Genomic DNA, 18,684 nt, shown 5'->3' on the forward strand with positions numbered 1-18,684 from the left:
TGCCCAAAAGACAATTGTAACACCCCTAATGTATTAACAATAGAGGCAGACTCACACTGAGACTTAAAATGAATAAAACAATAAAACATGACATTGACCACCATTGTGATTAAACAGATGATTACCTACTTCAAATTAAAATATGAATAATTAATTTAGTGTTGGTTCAACATTAAGTGGTCACTATTGAGAGTTGTTTTAAAATGAGGCAGTTGCAATAGATTTTACTGTTGCAAGGGTTATTAACAGTCAAGTTCTGGGAAACATAGGTGTTGGTTATATTCAGGAGTGAATTTTCTCGAACAAATACAAGAAATCCAGAGTACAATAATATTGCTATTTTATATTAAAATTGTACAAATAACAATAACATCTGGTAAACTTTAAAGCAGGTCTTAAATTGACAAAGTACCTCGAGTGCATTTATAATATGATATTAATAACTTGTTGCGCAGAATGGGTCTCTGATGATTACTTGAATCATATAAGAATCTCAAGGCAATCTGTAGCCTGCAATTAGGCCATGCTAATTCCATATTGTACAACCACTAATTAATTCCCTGTAAGATTAGCCACAAATTAGTGGTAACTGCTCAGTTGCAAGGATGTGTTAGAATTTACTAACCTGTGGCTCGGGATCCTGATACTTTTAATAACAGATAATAAATTCTTGGTATTTTAACAAGAAGATACCAACGATCCTCCAGGAATTGGGTTCTTTGATGGTTAACAATACAAATTCACCTCAGGAAAGTCAATGCATTGTCAGTTAACAGTATAGATTCCTGTAAGTGTTTGATGGGACTCTTGAGAATTGAGGTTATGAGTTTCACACTGTTGCCGATTATTGGCTACCAGAAGCTCTGTGTAAACCGTGCCTTGACCAAAATGTGACACAGAGGCCAAAGCACCACTTCTCACATTAGAGTTATGAATTGAGGATGTTGTTTCTGTTCTGTAAAGCTGTGCTTTCATTTCACAGTAACCAAACCTGCTTAAAAGAATATAGAAATCTCGGCGAAAAGTCTTTGTAAAAAATGCATACAGGAAGGGATTGGCACAAGAATTGATTGGGTAAAACAGAACCAGGAGAATCTTGGAACTGGACACGGTGATGAAAGGGACCTTCAGAGCTGCTGAGATAGCAAAGAAAGATATAGGTGACATACAAATGAAATCTGTGAAGATTAGCACGGCCATGCGTTTGGCAATTTTTGTATCACTATTTGTGGAGATAAAGTTGGGGTTTCTAACTGTTAAGTAAATCTTAATATAGCAGAAACAAATGATCAAAAATGCGACAACATTCAGTATCAAAATGAAAATGATGTAAGTCTGAGAGATTGGAGAGTTTATGTCCATAGGGAGGCAGATGCTAACCTTCTTGTAATTACTGATCCCTACAAGAGGCAGTATTGCAACAGTGAAAGAAAATGCCCAACCACCACACATAATCACAACGGCATGCCTCAGACAGAGTTTTCTGTCCAGCTGCATGGCATAAGTAATGGTGTGCCACCTTTCCAGGGTGATTGCAGTCAGTGTGTACACTGAGAGCTCGCTGGCAAAAACGGTGACGAACCCAGCAGATGCACAACCAGCACCAGTCTGCCAGTCTATGGCATAGTTATAATACTGACCCTTGGTTCGGATATCCACAGAAGCAATAAGTAACAAATAAAGGCCCATACAAAAATCAGAAAAAGCAAGATTGCACATGAGAAATCGTGGCACTGAGAGTTTATATCGACTGGTTAATAAGACAATGAGAACAACAACATTCCCTGCGATAGCAAGAATATTCATTAACCATATTATGACTCTTAGAATGTCTTTTCCTACAATATCTTCACATGGATTGAAATCATCCGCTTTTGGATTACACTTCACATCTACTACATTTGTGCAGAGACCATAGTCAAAAAAAGGTTCATTTAAGTCGTACCATGCCTCATTTTCAAGGAACGTATATTGTTCAGGCACAGCAGAGCTCATCTGCATAGATCTTTTCGAATGTGTGGAACCGATCTCAGATTCAGTCTGAGAGCTTGTGTTGCTGAAATCATAATTCTTGCGAAAGATCTTGTTACATATTGCAGACCATTGTAATCTGGAAGAAAGAAAAGTTATAGTATTTATAACAATCCTAGTAAGCATTGAGCAATCTGGAATCATTAACACGTAAGGTATGTAAAGAGCAAGGAACATCTAGGCCATAAAGTATGACCCCAATGTGCACGTGGAATAAATTTAAGAAATTGACTTTACTATTATTAAAATACCATTGCTTCTCTTGGTTCACAGAGCTCCTTTAGTGACATCACTGACAAGGCAGGAGCATCTGAGTCCTGGAGCACTGCATTTATTTCATTGAAGGCTGCAACTTCAGACTGGCCTGGAACCCAATCTGGTTCTGACTCTACTAGCTGGGCACTGCTGCAAGTTCAGCCAGTGGATAAATCTCCTGGAGATGGACTGCTGCAGCTCGATTTCTTATATTGTTTTCCATGTTTACACTTTAAACTAAAAATATAGCCTTATACTTTCCTTCTTTTAATACCTCATTGTAAAACATGTCAAACATTGGCCATGAACATGTGTTTTTCTTTTAACATGTCCCATCATTCAGATATTTTGGGGGGAGGGATTCTCCTCTTCAGAATGGAAGCCTGACAGGCCTTTTCCACCTGCCCGTACTGTATGCGCCTCACCTTGACTCAATTTTCTGGATCGGGCCACATTACATATGCAGGGTAAACTCCTGACAGGATTACCATCATTGAGAGGGTGCCCGGCAATCTAGAACAGAGAATGCTTTCACAAAGTGGCAGTGGGAATCAGCGGTAAGTGGGGTAGAAAGAGGCATGTGCCATGTCGTCAGCAGATAGCCTCTGTCACCCAGGAGCCACCCTTTGCTTTGCCATGGCGGTTGAAATGCAGCCAGCACAGCAGACTACCACAGAATGAAGGCATCATGACTGCTACCAGGATACCGGGCATTGACCTCCATGATACGCTGCCAATGGTCACACACCAGCAGTTCGTTGAGGGAGTGGAATCCCTTTCAATTCCAGTACATGGCAGACATGAGATGCCCGCAAAGTGATGTGCGTGCAGTCAATGGCACCTTGCAGGGGAAGCCTGCAATCCTAGTGAAGCTATGTGCTCACTATGCCTGCTTGACTCTAGCAAGAGAGAATGAAATGTAGTTAGCTCTCTTTGAATACAGAGTGTCAGTGACCTCCCTTATGCAACAGTGGATGGTAAACTTCAAAATGTTGCAAATATCTCCAACTCCAGCCTGGAAGAAGCTATCCTCCTCCCACCCCTCTTCATCTAACCCTGTCAGCATCTACCTGTACTTCGATTCCTTGCTCCCTCATGTGTTTATCTAGCTTCTCTTAAATGCATCTATGCTATTCGCCTTAACTACTCTGTGTGGTAGCAAGTTCCACATTTTAACCACTCTCTGGGGAGGAGTTTCTCTTGAATTTCCTATTGGATTTATCAGTGACTATCTTATATTTATAGACCTTAATTTTGGTGTCGTCCACAAGTGTAAACATGGGGGCCAAAATTGCCCCTTCCCTTAAGGCCTATTATCAACAGAAATCGGCGGCCACGCTGCAGAGTGCAACGGCCGCCGACTTTTCATGTAATTCCGCTCCTGCAGTATCCCGGCAGTGACCCGCTCCCCCCCACCCACCACCGCTCCACTGCTGTAGATTCGTCCTAAATGTATCATCAGAGCGCGCACTGCCAATGATTCCCCCCCCCGCCGATGGTGACATTCTGCTGAGAAAATCTTCCTCCTGCTGGGCGGTGCCAAAACCTGCTTTTTTGAGGTGGTCCAGTGAGGCTGTGACTTTCTGAAATGGTGGTGCGGCTCCCATTAAAGAAGAGGACACACTGACGCTGCCGCCATTTTTTTTTTGTCAGCCGACTACCATGTTAGGCTGACAATTATGCCCCCCGGGTTCGGCCGGGCCGCCAACAAGCAACCTGGCACCCCCTCCCTGGTGGACCAATGAACCAAACTTTTTAAATCGCGCAGGCTCTCCCCTTTAAGTGAAGGGGAGAGTCGTGGTGACGTGGTGCTGTGATGATATCATCAGCACTACGCTGATGACTGACAGCAGCAGACACTAAACCCCGCCCCAACTTCCGTCCCTCTCATGTGCTTACCGCCGCATTTCTGCCCCCATTATGAATGACTTCCAGTCCGCCTGGAAAAAAGAGCGGAATTTCGCTCAAGAGACCACCTCAACCACCGCGGCGGTAAAAACACTAGAAACGGGATGCGTGCGCCCCGTTACCAGCGGGGGGAAATTTTAGCCCCATTGTCTCTACAACTACTCTATCAATCTCTTTCATAATTTTATAGATCTCCATCAGGTCTCAGTCTTCCCTTGGTGCTCCACTCCACTGTCAGGGCACAATCACTGAATTTTTTGCCTGCGTCGCAAACCATTTCCCGACACTAAATTTAGCGGCTGCCCAACATTAATGCCTTAAAGACCCTCAACCGAATTTCTAGCCCTGACATTGTATTTCCCAGGAAATAACCTGTCATCATTGATTAATCTGTTGATCTGAAGATTTAATAACCATATTCAATTTTTTTACTGCTCCTGTTCCCACATTCATTTTCTGTATAAAGCACTCTTAAGGAAGGTCTTCCCAAATAATGAAAAGCCGAATTAAAATGAAGCACTATAGTCTCTAAGGCTAATAAAAAAAATGATTTGCAAATGCTGGATATCTGAAATAAAAATAAAAAATGCTGGAGATATCCATTCTGATAACATCCCTGGAATGTTATAATCTGTCTTTTCTCTTTACAGTTGCTGACTGATCTGCTGTGTATTTCCAGCATGTTCTGTTTTTATTTACAATCTCTCGGAAGCCTGCCCTCCCTTTCCCGTATTTACATTAACTTTACATGCCGAAAAGAATAAACAATACTCACTCCTTTTTTTTCTTTGCACTTTCATTTTCAAAGGCACAGCAGTGGCTAGGATATGTCATACTGGCCTCTCTTAGCTCTACAAAGTTATCCAGCGGTGGTAACCTTTTCAAGTTGTTGGTAGACCGAGCTATGAGTTTCTTAATGGATTTCAAACCATGAATTGGAAGCGCAGTGATACCGGTTCTGGAAATATCCCTGTTAAAATAGTAAGAGTGTTGATTTGTATGCTATTATTACTTCCATTAAACCATGGTGTATATCATGTTGCTGATGACACAAGACAGCGAGAATTTTGTTTATATATGAGCAAAGAACTATGCAAGCGTATTACTTGGATTGTCATCTGTTTCAAGAATCCTACAAATTCCGGCACCGCGCTGGGACATTTGGTGCCGGTATCGACAGGGGGACGTAGCAGTACTGCCCGGGAGAGGTGAGCCGGTGTGCAACGCCCCTGGTTGCAACATTGGCTCGGTTTTTGGATTGCGCCCGACCCTTAGCGCTCCGTATAGCGTCCTGCTGGGAATGCCTGTGAAAGCAGGTGTTCCAAGCTGTAGCAGCCGCAGTGAGGTAAGTGCTATTGCTTTTTTAAATTTTTTTGTTGTGGTGGCATGAGCTTTGTAACGGGAATGATTTTTCAGGGGGTTTTTTTCCCTCCAGGTCTTTGTAATGGTGCTCCGAGGCCGGCTCTTTAGCCAAGGATTTTCCCTTGCTCAGCCGGCCTAGCACCCTAAAAGCGATGTGCTAGCACCCGGTCCAAAATTCGGGCCCAGCTGCTGAATTTTGTGGTGGCAGACGCAAACCATTGGCCGGCGCAAAATTTACCGCTCCGCCCGGGTCAACTGAGGCACGACCGAATTTCCACCCCAAAGAATTTAATACCTATAAGAATGCATTAGAATGTGAATGTCTTCATCTTTGGTCTGAATGCTGTGTTAAGAATTTACAGAGTATAAAAAAGCAACTAACTGTTTTTGGATTTTCGGGAGGTTTGCGACCGTATTTCCGCTGTGATTTGACCCTCCGCGGCAAAAACCCGGTCGCAAAGCCCGGGCGGGATCCTCAGGTACCTGTTTGCGGCGGTGCTTTCAAGTACTGCCGGGGAGAGGTGCGCCGATGTGTAACTACGCGGATTGTGTTACCGTCGTACTTTCGGCACTCTCTCAATCTGTATAGCCCAGAATAGCGACAGGTCAAACCTGTCAGTGCAACCCTGCCAGAAGCAGTAAATATGAAAACCTGCAAATAAGCTAAGTTAAAGTTTTTATTTTTTAATTATTTTTCAGCGATTTGCGAGATAAGGGTTTTGTGAATGTTTTTGGAATTTTTTTTGCAATTTCCTCTCCCCGCCGCCTCTCTCGCAGCGCTCCCGGCCCCGGACTAAATTTGGCGAAACCTGTGTTTTTGCGCCGCGACTCTCGTGCAACACCCCCCTTACCGACGTAAAACCCAAAAGTTCGTCCTAAAAGTAGTAGTGCAGCGAAAACGGTAAGTTTCACAAATCGCTACCGTTTTCGCCGACAAACCCCAAAGCCGAAAATCCGGCTCTATATGCCATTACTAACACGAGAAAACTACCATGCCAATGTGCTACTTGGTCCAATTGTAGTGAGAGTACAGAGGACAGGAGGGAAAGAACGGGACTAACACTGACTCCAACATGTCATACAATACCCTCTTTTACAACCAGGGTCGTGATCAATAGTAAAATATTAGAGAGTTGTACAACTGTCCTTGCTACTTAGCAAATTGTAATAACTAAAGATAAGATCATCGAGTAATTTATTTCCATTGTCATTGATATAAGTCATCCGAAAACTAACATTAGCCTCCATCTGCTCACCTTGAACTGATAGTCCACAGCAGTTACCAATGAATAATTTGCCACCTGTATCATTACTCAATTTTGTCCATATTGTTTCAGAGGATGACAAAGAGCTGGAGCTAAGAGCGCATAAGATATTTTACAAATATTGGCTGACAAGCATAACGGATGATGTCGCAGCTATTGAAAAGGTGAAAAGAATAACAGGCTCATCTGTGTCTGCATCAAGGTTCTCTCAATCCAGTCACCCAGCCTGTTGAAGCTGGGTAAGAGAGCTTCTAAGATTTTAACACAAGGTCTCTTTAACACCAGTCTAAGCATTCATAAGAGATATTCCTCCACGCTTTCGCCTTCCTCACTGAGTGCCCTGTTGCACGTACCACAGAAGTTCCATGGCAGACTGAAGTGCAGACAACCTTTCATCCATAACTGTACATATCCAGCTGGCAGACTCCTCCGAAGCTCTCACCAGACCCCGCAGGGCATTTTCCAGACACAGGCGACTCCTGCAGATGGACCTTCTGAGAAAGTAATCTCTTTTTATAAACAGGTCTTGTGGGGTCTGAGTCCCTAGGAGCTGCAGCAGAGACAGGGAGTATGCTAGCTCTTGGCCTGCAGGTTCTTGCTCTTTCGCTGCCATCACCACTTCTTCCCCCTTACCCCTATACTATCACTCACCTTGAGCTGCTCAAACTCACTGCATACTTCGAACTGTTTTTGTCCTTTGTAAAGATGGTGAGAATGGTGCAAAGTGCTGTGAGGTGATGGTTTGCCTAAGTACAGCAGCTGAGATGTCATTCCAGGCCTAAAAAACAGAAGAGAAAATATGTCAAGGCACTGCATTTTACTGATAATGCTCCTGTGAAGTGCCTCGGGACATTATACTACACTGAAGGCATTATATAAATGCAAGTTTTTGTTGTTGCGTCAAATAAGCACCCACAAGTTGTGCTTTCATTTCAATATATTGTATGGGGTTGAAGCTGGACTACGTGTCTATGTCTCAGTGACTGAACAGGACAGCAAAATGCAACAGGAACTTTAGAGTACTAGCTCTGAGCTTGGGGAATCCTCCTGCTTCATCCCCTCCTCCTTTCATGCTCTTCTGCCTCACATTACAACAATGACTACACTCCAAAAGTACTTAATTGGCTGTAAAGCACTTCGAGGCGTCTGGTGGATGTGAAAGGCGCTATATAAATCCAAGTCTTTCTTTCTTATGGTGACTGGTGGGTGATGGCTTCAAAAGGAGCTAAGAGCTTGTACTGCCTGAGATAGTCTCCAATTTATGTCTGCTCACTCCTGTTATGCGCAATCTTGTCCTTCAAGTAATTAAGTAGTTTTGAGATGTTGCAAGTTTATGTAGCAAAGAGAGTCTCAAGCAGCTGCCCATTGTCAAGGCCATTTTGTCTGACACCAAATGAAGATGTAACATGCAACTGGCTTGCTGACAAAGATTTCTTGCATGAATCCCCTTTAAGACTTTGTTTTAGTGTTTGCAGTTCGGTTTATACAGTTGCTCATTGTATTTCTCCCATGCTGACGTATGGTCATACATAGTAAGCAGTCAGTGCACTGTTGCTCTCATGGCAGTCCTGCACAAGATAACCTTCTATTACTGGTTACCATGGTTTAGCACAATAGTTTACAAGTTCTGATGATATACTTTGTCGTGGGTACTAGACTTTTTAAACAGTACTTCAAGCTTACCTTAACCACTTTCTGCAGAGCAGCCATTTTCTTCCTCACATCTCTCCAGCTTAATTTTGTTCTTGACACAGTTTCACCCAGTGTGCAATCTGTTCCAAAATCTGTTACAACAGGCACTACCAGGGATAGTTTAATTTGTACCATAACGGATTTCCCACATTCTCTGATTTATTGCGTAAGTGCTTCAAATATCTGGTCATTAAATCTGCTCTTCCTTGACCTGCACGCAGCTGAGTTCCACTTCTCCACCTTGCTGGGCGGATGTGCCAGTGATGTGGTGCAACTGGGCCATGTTAATGGCTCGCAACACCAAATCTGCTTGAAGCTGGGCCTATCCAACGCTACAGCGGAGGAGAGCAGGAAAATCAGCCCTAAGCTACAGTAAACAGAAAGAGACAGAACTGATTAGTACAATGTAAAAGATGGCATGAAACTGTGATTTGAAATGCTGTAACTTGCATTTGTGTTAGTTCTCTTTCCTACCTTTTCGATTTCGTTTTTGTCATGTATCCTACATGGTTACTGTTTTTGCTATTACAAGGTGTGCCACGAGGGGACACCTCAGTGGCAGATTTGCAGGTTACCTGTACAGGTGTGCCAGGCCTAGTATAAAAGGCAGGCCACCAGGTGTGATCCTCACTCTGGAGTTGTCAATAAAGGACTAAGGTCACTAAAGTTCAAGTCAATACAATGCCTCGTGGAGTCATTATCAGAGCATCTAAAGACGTAACAATTGGCGACGAGATTACGGACCTTCACGTGAAAATGGCTACCCTTGGTATGTTGCAGCAGTTCGCCGATGGTGATGATTGGGACGCCTTTGTGGAGAGGCTTGACCATTTCTTCGCAGCAAACGGCTTGGCAGGTGACAATCTGTCCACACTGGCTGATAAGCGCAGAGCTATCCTGCTAACCAGTTGTGGGCCCACCGTCTATGGTCACGTCAGGGACTTGTTGGCACCAGCGAAGACAACGACCAAGACATACGAGGAGCTTGTAACGCTGATCCAAGAACAACTCACGCCCAAAGAGAACATCCTCACAGCCAGACACCGGTTTTACACCCACTGATAGCCCGAAGGCCAGGAGATCGCGAAATATGCTGCAGACCTCAGGAGGCTGGCGGCACCATGTGATTTCAGCAACCACCTCAACGAAGCACTGCGGGATATCTTTGTCATCGGAATTGGCCATGAGGGTCTTCTTCATAAGCTACTATCTGCGGATACCACAGTCACACTGCAGAAGGCCATCTCCGTGATTCATGATTTCGACCTGCAGCTCTAGGCAGATGACTCATCCTCAGAAGTCAAACCCGGCAAGTACTGTGCACAGAGTGGCACCTTTTAGAGGCTGGATTGTAGAATGTGAACCTTCTCAGGGAAGAGAGAACAGGCCCCCGAGTCCCTTAACTCAGAGTTCGCCGAGGGGGGCTAATCGAGTAGCTCCATGCTGGCATTGCAGAGAGAATCACAGGGCTCACCAGTGCCGCTTTAAAGACAATGTGTGTAAAGGCTGCAGCACAAAGGGCCACCTCCAATGAATGTGTAAAAGAAATGTGATTCATTGTGTTGATGAAGAGTCTGCAGATGGCCATGAATCCAGCGCGGATTATGAAATGACAGTCAGAGAGGCAGCTCAGTCCCACGATGAGGTATATAGCATGTTTACCTGCACCACCCAGTGTTCCCCGTTGAGGATGGAAGTCGAGATAAATGACATTCCAGTTTTCATGGAAGTGGACACGGGGGCGAGCCAGTCAGTAATGAATCAAGAAGCCTTTGAGAGGCTATGGGACAATCAGGCTGAACGACCCAAGTTAGTCCCGGTTCAGGCAAAACTGTTTACCTATACCAATGAACTTATCTCAGTTGTTGGTAGTGCGAATGTAAAGGTACTCCATGATGGCGCGGTACACAGGTTACCTCTGTGGATTGTTGCAGGTGATGGACCAACGCTACTCAGAAGAAGGTGGATGGAGAAGATCCATTAGAGTTGGGAAGATTTCATCCCTCCAGCGATCGACATCCTCCGCGCTCAGAGGCAAAGCAAGCCCTCACCTGAGGGTGGACCCAGCACCAGAGAGCAGACCAGCACAGCACCCGAGGCACAGCACGACTGCGTGGAGATGATCCAGCTGAGACGACCCAAACGCACCTTCCAGGCTCCAGTGGCAGGATTCCGGAGGAAGAAAATCGGATCCAAAGGCGACTTCCCAGCTTGTGTGGCAGAACCCGGGGAGAAGAGGATCACCGCAGTCGACATCGTAGATGGAGGAAAGATGGCGCCCAAACCACGAGGCGATGTGCTGAAGAAAAAGATAGCGGGCCAGACCACGAGGTGCAGCGCTGATGGAGCAACACGCGGCACCAAACGGAGAAGAGGTTTGGGGTAAAGAAAGCAAGGCTCTCTTAAAGGAGGCCTGCAACCCACCACAATTAAAGGGACAGTTCCATACTCTCAATCAATGTAAGAGCAACAGTGATTTAGATGTAAAATGTGCAATTGATGATCAGACTTGTGTACATGCAGTAAGTAAAGAAAAGCCTCAATGTAATAGCAACTGTGAGTTAGATGTAAAATGTGTAATTGATGATCGGACTTGTGTACATGCAATAAGCAAAGAAAAGTCGCGCGATCGCGATCGGAGCTACAGGTTATTTACTCTGAGTAATGAAACATTGTGCGATGTAGGATTTCAACTGCATATAGTCAATGCAGCGGGCAGATACCCATCAGGAGCACACAGTCCAGCGAGCTACCCAATGTAGTAGCCTGCATCCCTGGGATTATGCACCATGGAGTGTGGCCACAAGCATCCAATACATACAAGCCACAGAGCAAGCGATCTCAGGAGGGCAACAGCACCGGTATCGATAACCTGCCCCTGATCGGCTCCACCTCTCAGGCACCCAATGGCACCAACCGCCACGAGCCTGAAAGAACAAACCATGCTAAGGCGCAGCCCCCAGACCCTATCGCCATCAAGGCTACACCCGGGAATGAAGGGTCGCCTGCAACGGTTCTCCCAAATGGGACCGGGACCAGCCAGGATCACAAACCAAATAACGCCCAGGCAAGCGAGTCAGCAGTTCCCTGTGTACTGCCAGATGACTGCTCCTCAGGGAGCAGCAGCAACCCGGGGTGCAAGGAAAGGACAGGAGGTCACAGGCATCTGTGAAACTGCCCGACGCTAGGAGCAACTGCAAAGGCCCCGAGAGCAGGCAACTCGAGCCAACCGGATTCCCACTGCCAGCACTGGGCACTGCGCCGCCATCAGACTGCCTGGACACCATCCAGCAGTTCTAGTACTAGTTTGTCCTCACACACCAGTACTGATTCCAAGTATATATCAAGTATGTACTTCACCAGTCAAATGTACTTGCCTCACAACTGTACCACAAATATATTGATTTAAATGCAATTTTTTTTTTCTGGACTTGAATGTATATGAATGTAATGAGCCACCGGCATAATCTATATGTGGGGAGTGGAGAGAATGGAGTGGTCATGGACGCACAAACAGAAACCTCCAGCATCTCCACTGCCAACAAAACACCACCTACTCACCCAAGGTGGAAACTGTTACATATGTAAACCTGTAATTACCATGTTTGACCACCAGAGTGCTCATCCCCTGGAGTCCCAAGGGATCCCACAATCCCTTGGGAGCACCTGTACATAAGGAGGCCTCACAGGCTGGAGAGGCACTCTGGAGACTTGTAATAAAGGACTACAGTCACACGTTACTTTGAGTTTACAGTATCTGGTCAAATTCTTTATTCGAGACATAACAACTGGCAACGAGATACAGATAATGAACCCCACCGCAACAATGCAGAGAACCGTGGGAATCCTGGAGAAATCTTCGGAGGGAGATGATTGGGAAACCTTCGTGGAGCGACTCAACCAATACTTCGTGGCCAACGAGCTGGAAGGAGACGAGAACACTGCCAAACGAAGGGCGATTCTCCTCAACGTCTGTGGGGCCCTAATGTATGGCCTCATGAAAAATCTGCTTGCGCCAGCGAAATTCAAAGAGATGTCATACAATGATTTGTGCACACTGGTCCAGGAGCATCTAAACCCGAAGGAAAGCATTCTGATGGCGAGGTACCGGTTCTACATGTACCAGAGGTCTGAAGGCCAGGAAGTGGCGAGCTGCGTCGGCGAGCTAAGGCGCCTTGCAGGACATTGCGAATTTGAAGGATACATGCACATGAAGCACACGCTCAGGGACTTCTTTGTTCTTGGCATTAGCCATGAAGTAATACTTTGCAAACTTTTGACTGTAGAAACCCCAACCTTGAGCAAAGCCATAGCGATAGCCCAGGCATTAGCAAACAAATCTCTCAGCACACGAGCGCTGTTGCAAGTACTGTGAACAAAGTAATGTTGTTTTCGAAACATAACATACAGGGCAGGGCTCACATGCCTGCAGCTGCATGTCCGGAGATGTCTCAGAGTCCACCAACAAGGATGGTGAATATAAAGCCATTAACACCTTGTGGGCGCTGCGGAGGTGATCATCGCTTCCATTCATGCCGCTTCAAAGGATACGTTTGCAGGGCTGTGGAACAATGGGACACCTCCAACATATGTGCAGGCGAGCTGCAAACCCTGCTAACCCTGCAAACCACCATGTTGCAGAGGAGGACAGATTCACGGTGGATCATGGTGAACCAGACCCTCAGGCTGAGGAGGCAGAGGTATATGGGGTGCATACATTTACCACAAAGTGTTCCCCGATAATGCTGAAGGTTGAATTAAATGGATTCCCAGTGTCAATGGAGCTGGATACGGGTGTGAGCCAGTCCATAATGAACAAAAAGACTTTCAATAAATTGTAGTGCAGCAAGGCCTCAAGGCCAGTCCTGATTCCGATTCGTACTAAACTGAGAACGTACACAAAGGAACTGATTCCTGTAATCGGCAGTGCTACCGTAAAGGTCTCCTACGATGGAGCGTTGCACAAATGACCACGCTGGGTGGTACCGGGCGATGGCCCGACGCTGTTCGGCAGGAGCTGGCTGGGAAAGATACGCTGGAGCGCTCTCGTCTGTCGACGACACCTCATGTGCCCAGGTCTTAAACAAGTTCCCCTCACTGTTCGAACCGGGTATCGGGAAGTTCCCTGGAGCAAAAGTGCAGATCCATCTGATTCCGGGGGCCCGACCCATCCATCACAAGGCGAGAGCAGTACCGTACATGATGAGAGAGAGGGTGGACATCGAGCTGGACCGGCTGCACGAGAGAACATAATTTCGCCGATCGAATTCAACGAGTGGGCCAATCCGATTGTTCCAGTACTCAAGAAAGATGGCACTGTCAGAATCTGTGGTGATTATAAAGTAACTATCAATCATTTCTCCCTGCAGTATCAATACCTACTACCAAAAGCAGATGACCTATTTGCGACGTTGTCCGCATACAACTACGTTATCCGCCATAGTCAGGTACAGAAAACTGTGCCGATGCTCAGTCGGCTGCCATTGCCCACCACAGGAGTGGAGATGGCACAGCCCGCAGATTTAATTATGGTAATGGAAGCATTCGAGAGTGAGCAATCACCTGTTACCGCCCGACAGATTAGAACCTGGACGAGCCAGGACCCCTTACTGTCCTTAGTAAAAAACTGTGTGCTCCACGGGAGTTGGTCAAGTGTTCCGTTAGAGATGCAGGAAGAAATAAAGCTGTATCAGTGACGCAGAGATGAAATGTCCATACAGGCAGACTGCCTCCAATGGGGTAATTGGGTCGTGGTGCCCAAAAAGGGCAGGGACACTTTCATTAGTGACCTCCACAGTACCCACCCAGGCATTGTAATGATGAAAGCGATAGCCAAATCCCACATGTGGTGGTCTGGTATCGATGCAGACTTAGAGTCCTGTGTGCACAAATGTAACACATGTTCACAGTTAAGCAATGCACCCAGGGCGGTGCCACCAAGTTTATGGTCCAGGGTCCATGTCGACTATGCAGGCCCATTCCTCGTGTTCCTCGTGATTGTAGATGCGTACTCCAAAGGGATTGAATGTGAGATAATGTCGGCAAGCACGTCTGCTGCCACCATTGAAAGCCTGCGGCCATGTTTGCCACGCACGGCCTGCCTGATGTCCTCGGGAGTGACAATGGGCCGTGCTTTACCAGTGCTGAGTTCAAAGAGTTCATGACCCGCAATGGGAGCAAACATGTCACTTCTGCTCCAGTCAAACCAGCATCCAATGGTCAGGCAGAGCGAGCAGTACAAACAATCAAGCAGAGCTTGAAGAGGGTAACTGAAGGCTCACTGCAGACTCGCCTATCCCGAGTCCTGCTTAGTTACCGCACAAGACCCCACTCGCTCACTGGGGTTCCCCCTGCTAAACTGCTCATGAAAAAGGCACTTAAGACAAGGCTCTTGTTAGTCCACCCTGATCTACACGAACAGGTAGAGAGCAGGCGGCTTAAACAGAATACATATCATGATCGCGCAAATGTGTCACGCGAAATCGAGATTAATGATCCTGTACTTGTGTTAAACTATGGACAAGGTCCCAAGTGGCTTCCCGGCACTGTCATGGCCAAAAAGGGGAGTAAGGTGTTTCAAGTCAAACTTTCAAATGGACTCACCTGCAGGAAACACTTGGACCAAATAAAACTCAGATTCACGGACTATCCAGAACAACCCAAAATAGACTCTACCTTTTTCGACTATCCCATACACACACAAGTGACAACCGACCCAGTGATTGACCACGAAGCAGAACCCATCACCCGCAGCAGCCCAGCAAGGCCAGCTGCACAGCAGCCCAGTGAGGACCCAACAAACGACTCACCAAAACCAGCATTCGCACCAAGACGATCAACCAGGGAAAGGAAGGCCCCAGATCAACTCACATTGTAAATAGTTACACTATTGACTTTGGGGGTGGAGTGTTGTTTCATATGTAAACCTGTAAATACCATGTTTAACCATGAGAGGGCTCATCCCCTGGAGTCCCAAGGTATCCCACAATCCCTTGGGAGCACCTGTACATAAGGAGGCCTCACAGGCTGGAGAGGCACTCTGAGATCTATAATAAAGGACTACAGTCACACATTACTTTGAGCTTACAGTATCTGATCAGATTCTTTATTCAAAACATAACAGAAACGACTCTCCAAGTGTCAACCAGATTGAGCTAAGCCCAGAGCACAGTCAATGCATGAAGGCGATTTGCACTAAAGGCTTGAGGGAGAGTGATGTCATGTATCCTACAGGGTTACTGCTTGTACTATTACAAGGTGTGCCACCAGGGGGCACTTCTGTGGGAGACTTGTAAGTTACCTGTACAGATGTGCCAGGTCTAGTATAAAAGGCAGGCTACCAGGTGTGATCCCTACAGTTCAAGTACAACACACTGCCTTGTGGAGTCATTATCAGAGCATCTGAAGACATAACAGTTTTTGAGAGTAATATATCAACTATGACTTCGATTCTCATCCCTATTTTGAGGCAGGAAAGGAGCAGTAACACACTTAAAATCAGAGTGCAGAACTCATCTCGTTTCTGCTATTGTTTCATCTACCACCATTTTGATCGACTTCAGATAGGTGGCACGTGCTCCGCCCAGCGGTACTGGATGTAGAGCGGGTTAACCCCCTGTCCTTAAAGGGACCACTTTAATGCTTCTCCAGTTCCTCCAAAAATTGATCCGGTCAAAGCCTGAGCCTCCTTGGAATTGTTTCCATCTTCCTTTAACTTACATTATTGGCTCAGCTCTGCAAAGGAGCTGTTGGATTTCTCCCCCCGCCCCCCACTCCCCGGTGCCCCCCCCCCCCACACCAACACCTCGCTGTGATAATAATAATGAGGCGCAACCATCAGAATGACCCCTTTCATTGGACGGCTGACACGGCTTGCTGCACCTGATTCTAGTCCGATGAAAGAGAGTCACAGCAAAATCAGCTCCCCCATGTGCTAACAATGTTGACATAATGTTGTTTGTCAACATAACTGAAGTGCTGTAAAATGTAATGCATAATTGCCAATACTGAGAGAAGATATAAAATAACGATGAATTAATTAGTAAGTACAGCCTATTCAGTCAGATAGAGCCATGTTGGTAAATTAATTTCTCAATACACAGCCTACTGATATACTAAATGGTGCATCAATGGCTGAGCCATGAAGTGGCAGGGTGTGGAATAGTGATCACAATTTACCACAAGGTGAATCCGTTTAAGCAGATGCTTAGCAGAGGTGAGGAACTTTCCACAAAGAGGGAGAGAACATTGGAAGCCAAGTCAAAGTGTAAGGCGTGTTCCATCTACTGGATGGTTGAACAATGATGGGTAAAGACACTTAAGAAGAATACTTGATCATCATTTGTGGAAATAATTGAAAGCACAGAAGGGTCTAAAGTAAAAAAAGGAAATAGGAAATGTACATAAACAAAAAAAAGCACCAAACAAATGTAAAACTCTAGAGATAAAGGGAAGGTATGGAGGAGGGGTCAGAGATTTAAATTCTTGATAGAAATGTTGCTCAGAGCATGTATTGAGAGGATTGCTTCACATTGATAGGATCGAGTCAATTCAAGCTCAATGGAAATAACCTCGGTAAGGACATTTAAGCAGGAAAATGTTATTTCTTTTCTGAGCGGGAGGGGACAGTCCAATCATGGAATTATTGAACAAATATTCAAAAAAACACCAGGTTAAGTTTCATGCCAACCAATCTAACAAACATTACCTGCCAATATTCTATCAAAATTAACTTCACTCTTTATATTTTTATACTTGAAAATGTTGTTGGACGAGATCAGTCAGTTCTGCCAATGTCCATCATTCCCCCTCCTCGCAGGTTTATGTATGTTGCAATGACATTTCACTTACAGAACAATTGGACCTGTTGCTCCCATGAAAACATCATCGTGCAATTTCTGTAGATTTTGGTTATCTGTGAGATTGCTGTGAAAAAAGGCAAAAATAATGAAAGTTCCCAGTCGCCATGCAATAGGACAAGCGCGTGCTGTGTGCTCCTGCAACAGCACAAACTCTTCAACCAAGATATTAGCCCCTTTAGCGCCTCCCGTTATTGTCTTTGGGGGGTGATAACGAGGCGCTAACGAATTACCGACCGGACGCGGCGAGATGAATGACTCCTGCTAAATTAGCTGAGAGGTTTGCGGTGGAGGTAACACTTTGCACCACTATCTCCTGGGCCTGGAGGTCATGAGATCATTGCTGCGCGCATCGCTACGGTAGCGTGCTGGTCCCGAACTTCGGTTCCACCACCTGCAGCATCACCAGACGAAAACACCGACAGCTGCAGGAGGCATTCATCGGGAGGTCAGATGCTTTGGCGGCAAAAGTTAAAGGGGAGTGCAAAAGTTGTTCAAATCATTATTTTCAATTTTTTCGATTCCTCTTTGGCCACGCTCGATCAGCCCGGCAATCTGCTGGAGTGCATGGGGCTGATCGGGCCGGATCGTGGCTGCCGTTGAGGGCCAGCTAGCTGGTCCCAATGCAGAGCCTGGAGTGAAGGCCCTTCCCTTTAAGTGAGGGAAGGAGTCTCGGATCACGGCAGGGCTGCACGGGACATTGTCCAGCACTGCACCACTACCACCCCGCCTGCGTCCTTTAGCACTACAGAAAGAAAGTGGAGCTTGATTTAGCGCCGTATTTAGCCGTATTTACTGAGAGCTGAAAGTCATTAGCACTTGACACTAGTTTTTCCAGCTTTGTAAAGTTCGCGTTCCCGAATTTCTCTCCCTTAAACTACAATAATGAATTTTTGACAAAACCAAAACAGCAACTTACAGATGATCTAAATCTGTTCCGTTAAATGCTTGACTTTGTACTTCTATGAGCCCATTGTTAATCAGATTTCTGCGTTTAAAAACAAAAGGGAAATGGAATGGAAGATTGTTAGGTGTTTGTGCCTGCTGCCAAATGCTCCTGCATTTACTTTACACACCATAAAGTTTTGGCCTAAAACAATATACATTACATTTTAATTTCTACATCGTACAGATACAGTATTAATTTAAACAATCTTTTATTGCAAACAGAAATTGCATTTCAATTTTCAAAACAACCTCTCTGAAACAAAATTCCGATACACTGCTTGCCGTACGGGCCACTGTGCGAGTTTATAAGAACACAAGCAGAACTGATAAAAAAGAAAAAAGAAAAAAGTACTAATGCTTCAAAT

At 45.6% G+C, this 18,684-nt stretch overlaps 1 protein-coding gene across 5 annotated transcripts in view; it reads right to left on the reverse strand.

Annotated features, from left to right (window-relative positions):
• Nucleotides 1-694: 694 nt before the first annotated feature.
• Nucleotides 695-18,684, reverse strand: part of LOC139273122 (follicle-stimulating hormone receptor-like) — a 311,116-nt gene continuing 293,126 nt past the window's right edge. For all 5 annotated transcript variants that reach the window (XM_070889531.1, XM_070889535.1, XM_070889532.1 and 2 more), the window contains 4 exons: nucleotides 18,291-18,359; nucleotides 17,364-17,438; nucleotides 4,970-5,164; nucleotides 695-2,110 (listed from right to left, as the gene is read on the reverse strand). In XM_070889531.1, coding sequence (XP_070745632.1) covers nucleotides 766-2,110; nucleotides 4,970-5,164; nucleotides 17,364-17,438; nucleotides 18,291-18,359 — 1,684 coding nt within the window. In that variant the 3' untranslated portion in view covers nucleotides 695-765. The remainder of the gene's footprint in view (nucleotides 2,111-4,969; nucleotides 5,165-17,363; nucleotides 17,439-18,290; nucleotides 18,360-18,684) is intronic.

Source organism: Pristiophorus japonicus, chromosome 9, assembly GCF_044704955.1.
Source record: "Pristiophorus japonicus isolate sPriJap1 chromosome 9, sPriJap1.hap1, whole genome shotgun sequence".
NCBI classification, from domain to species: Eukaryota; Metazoa; Chordata; class Chondrichthyes; family Pristiophoridae; genus Pristiophorus; species Pristiophorus japonicus.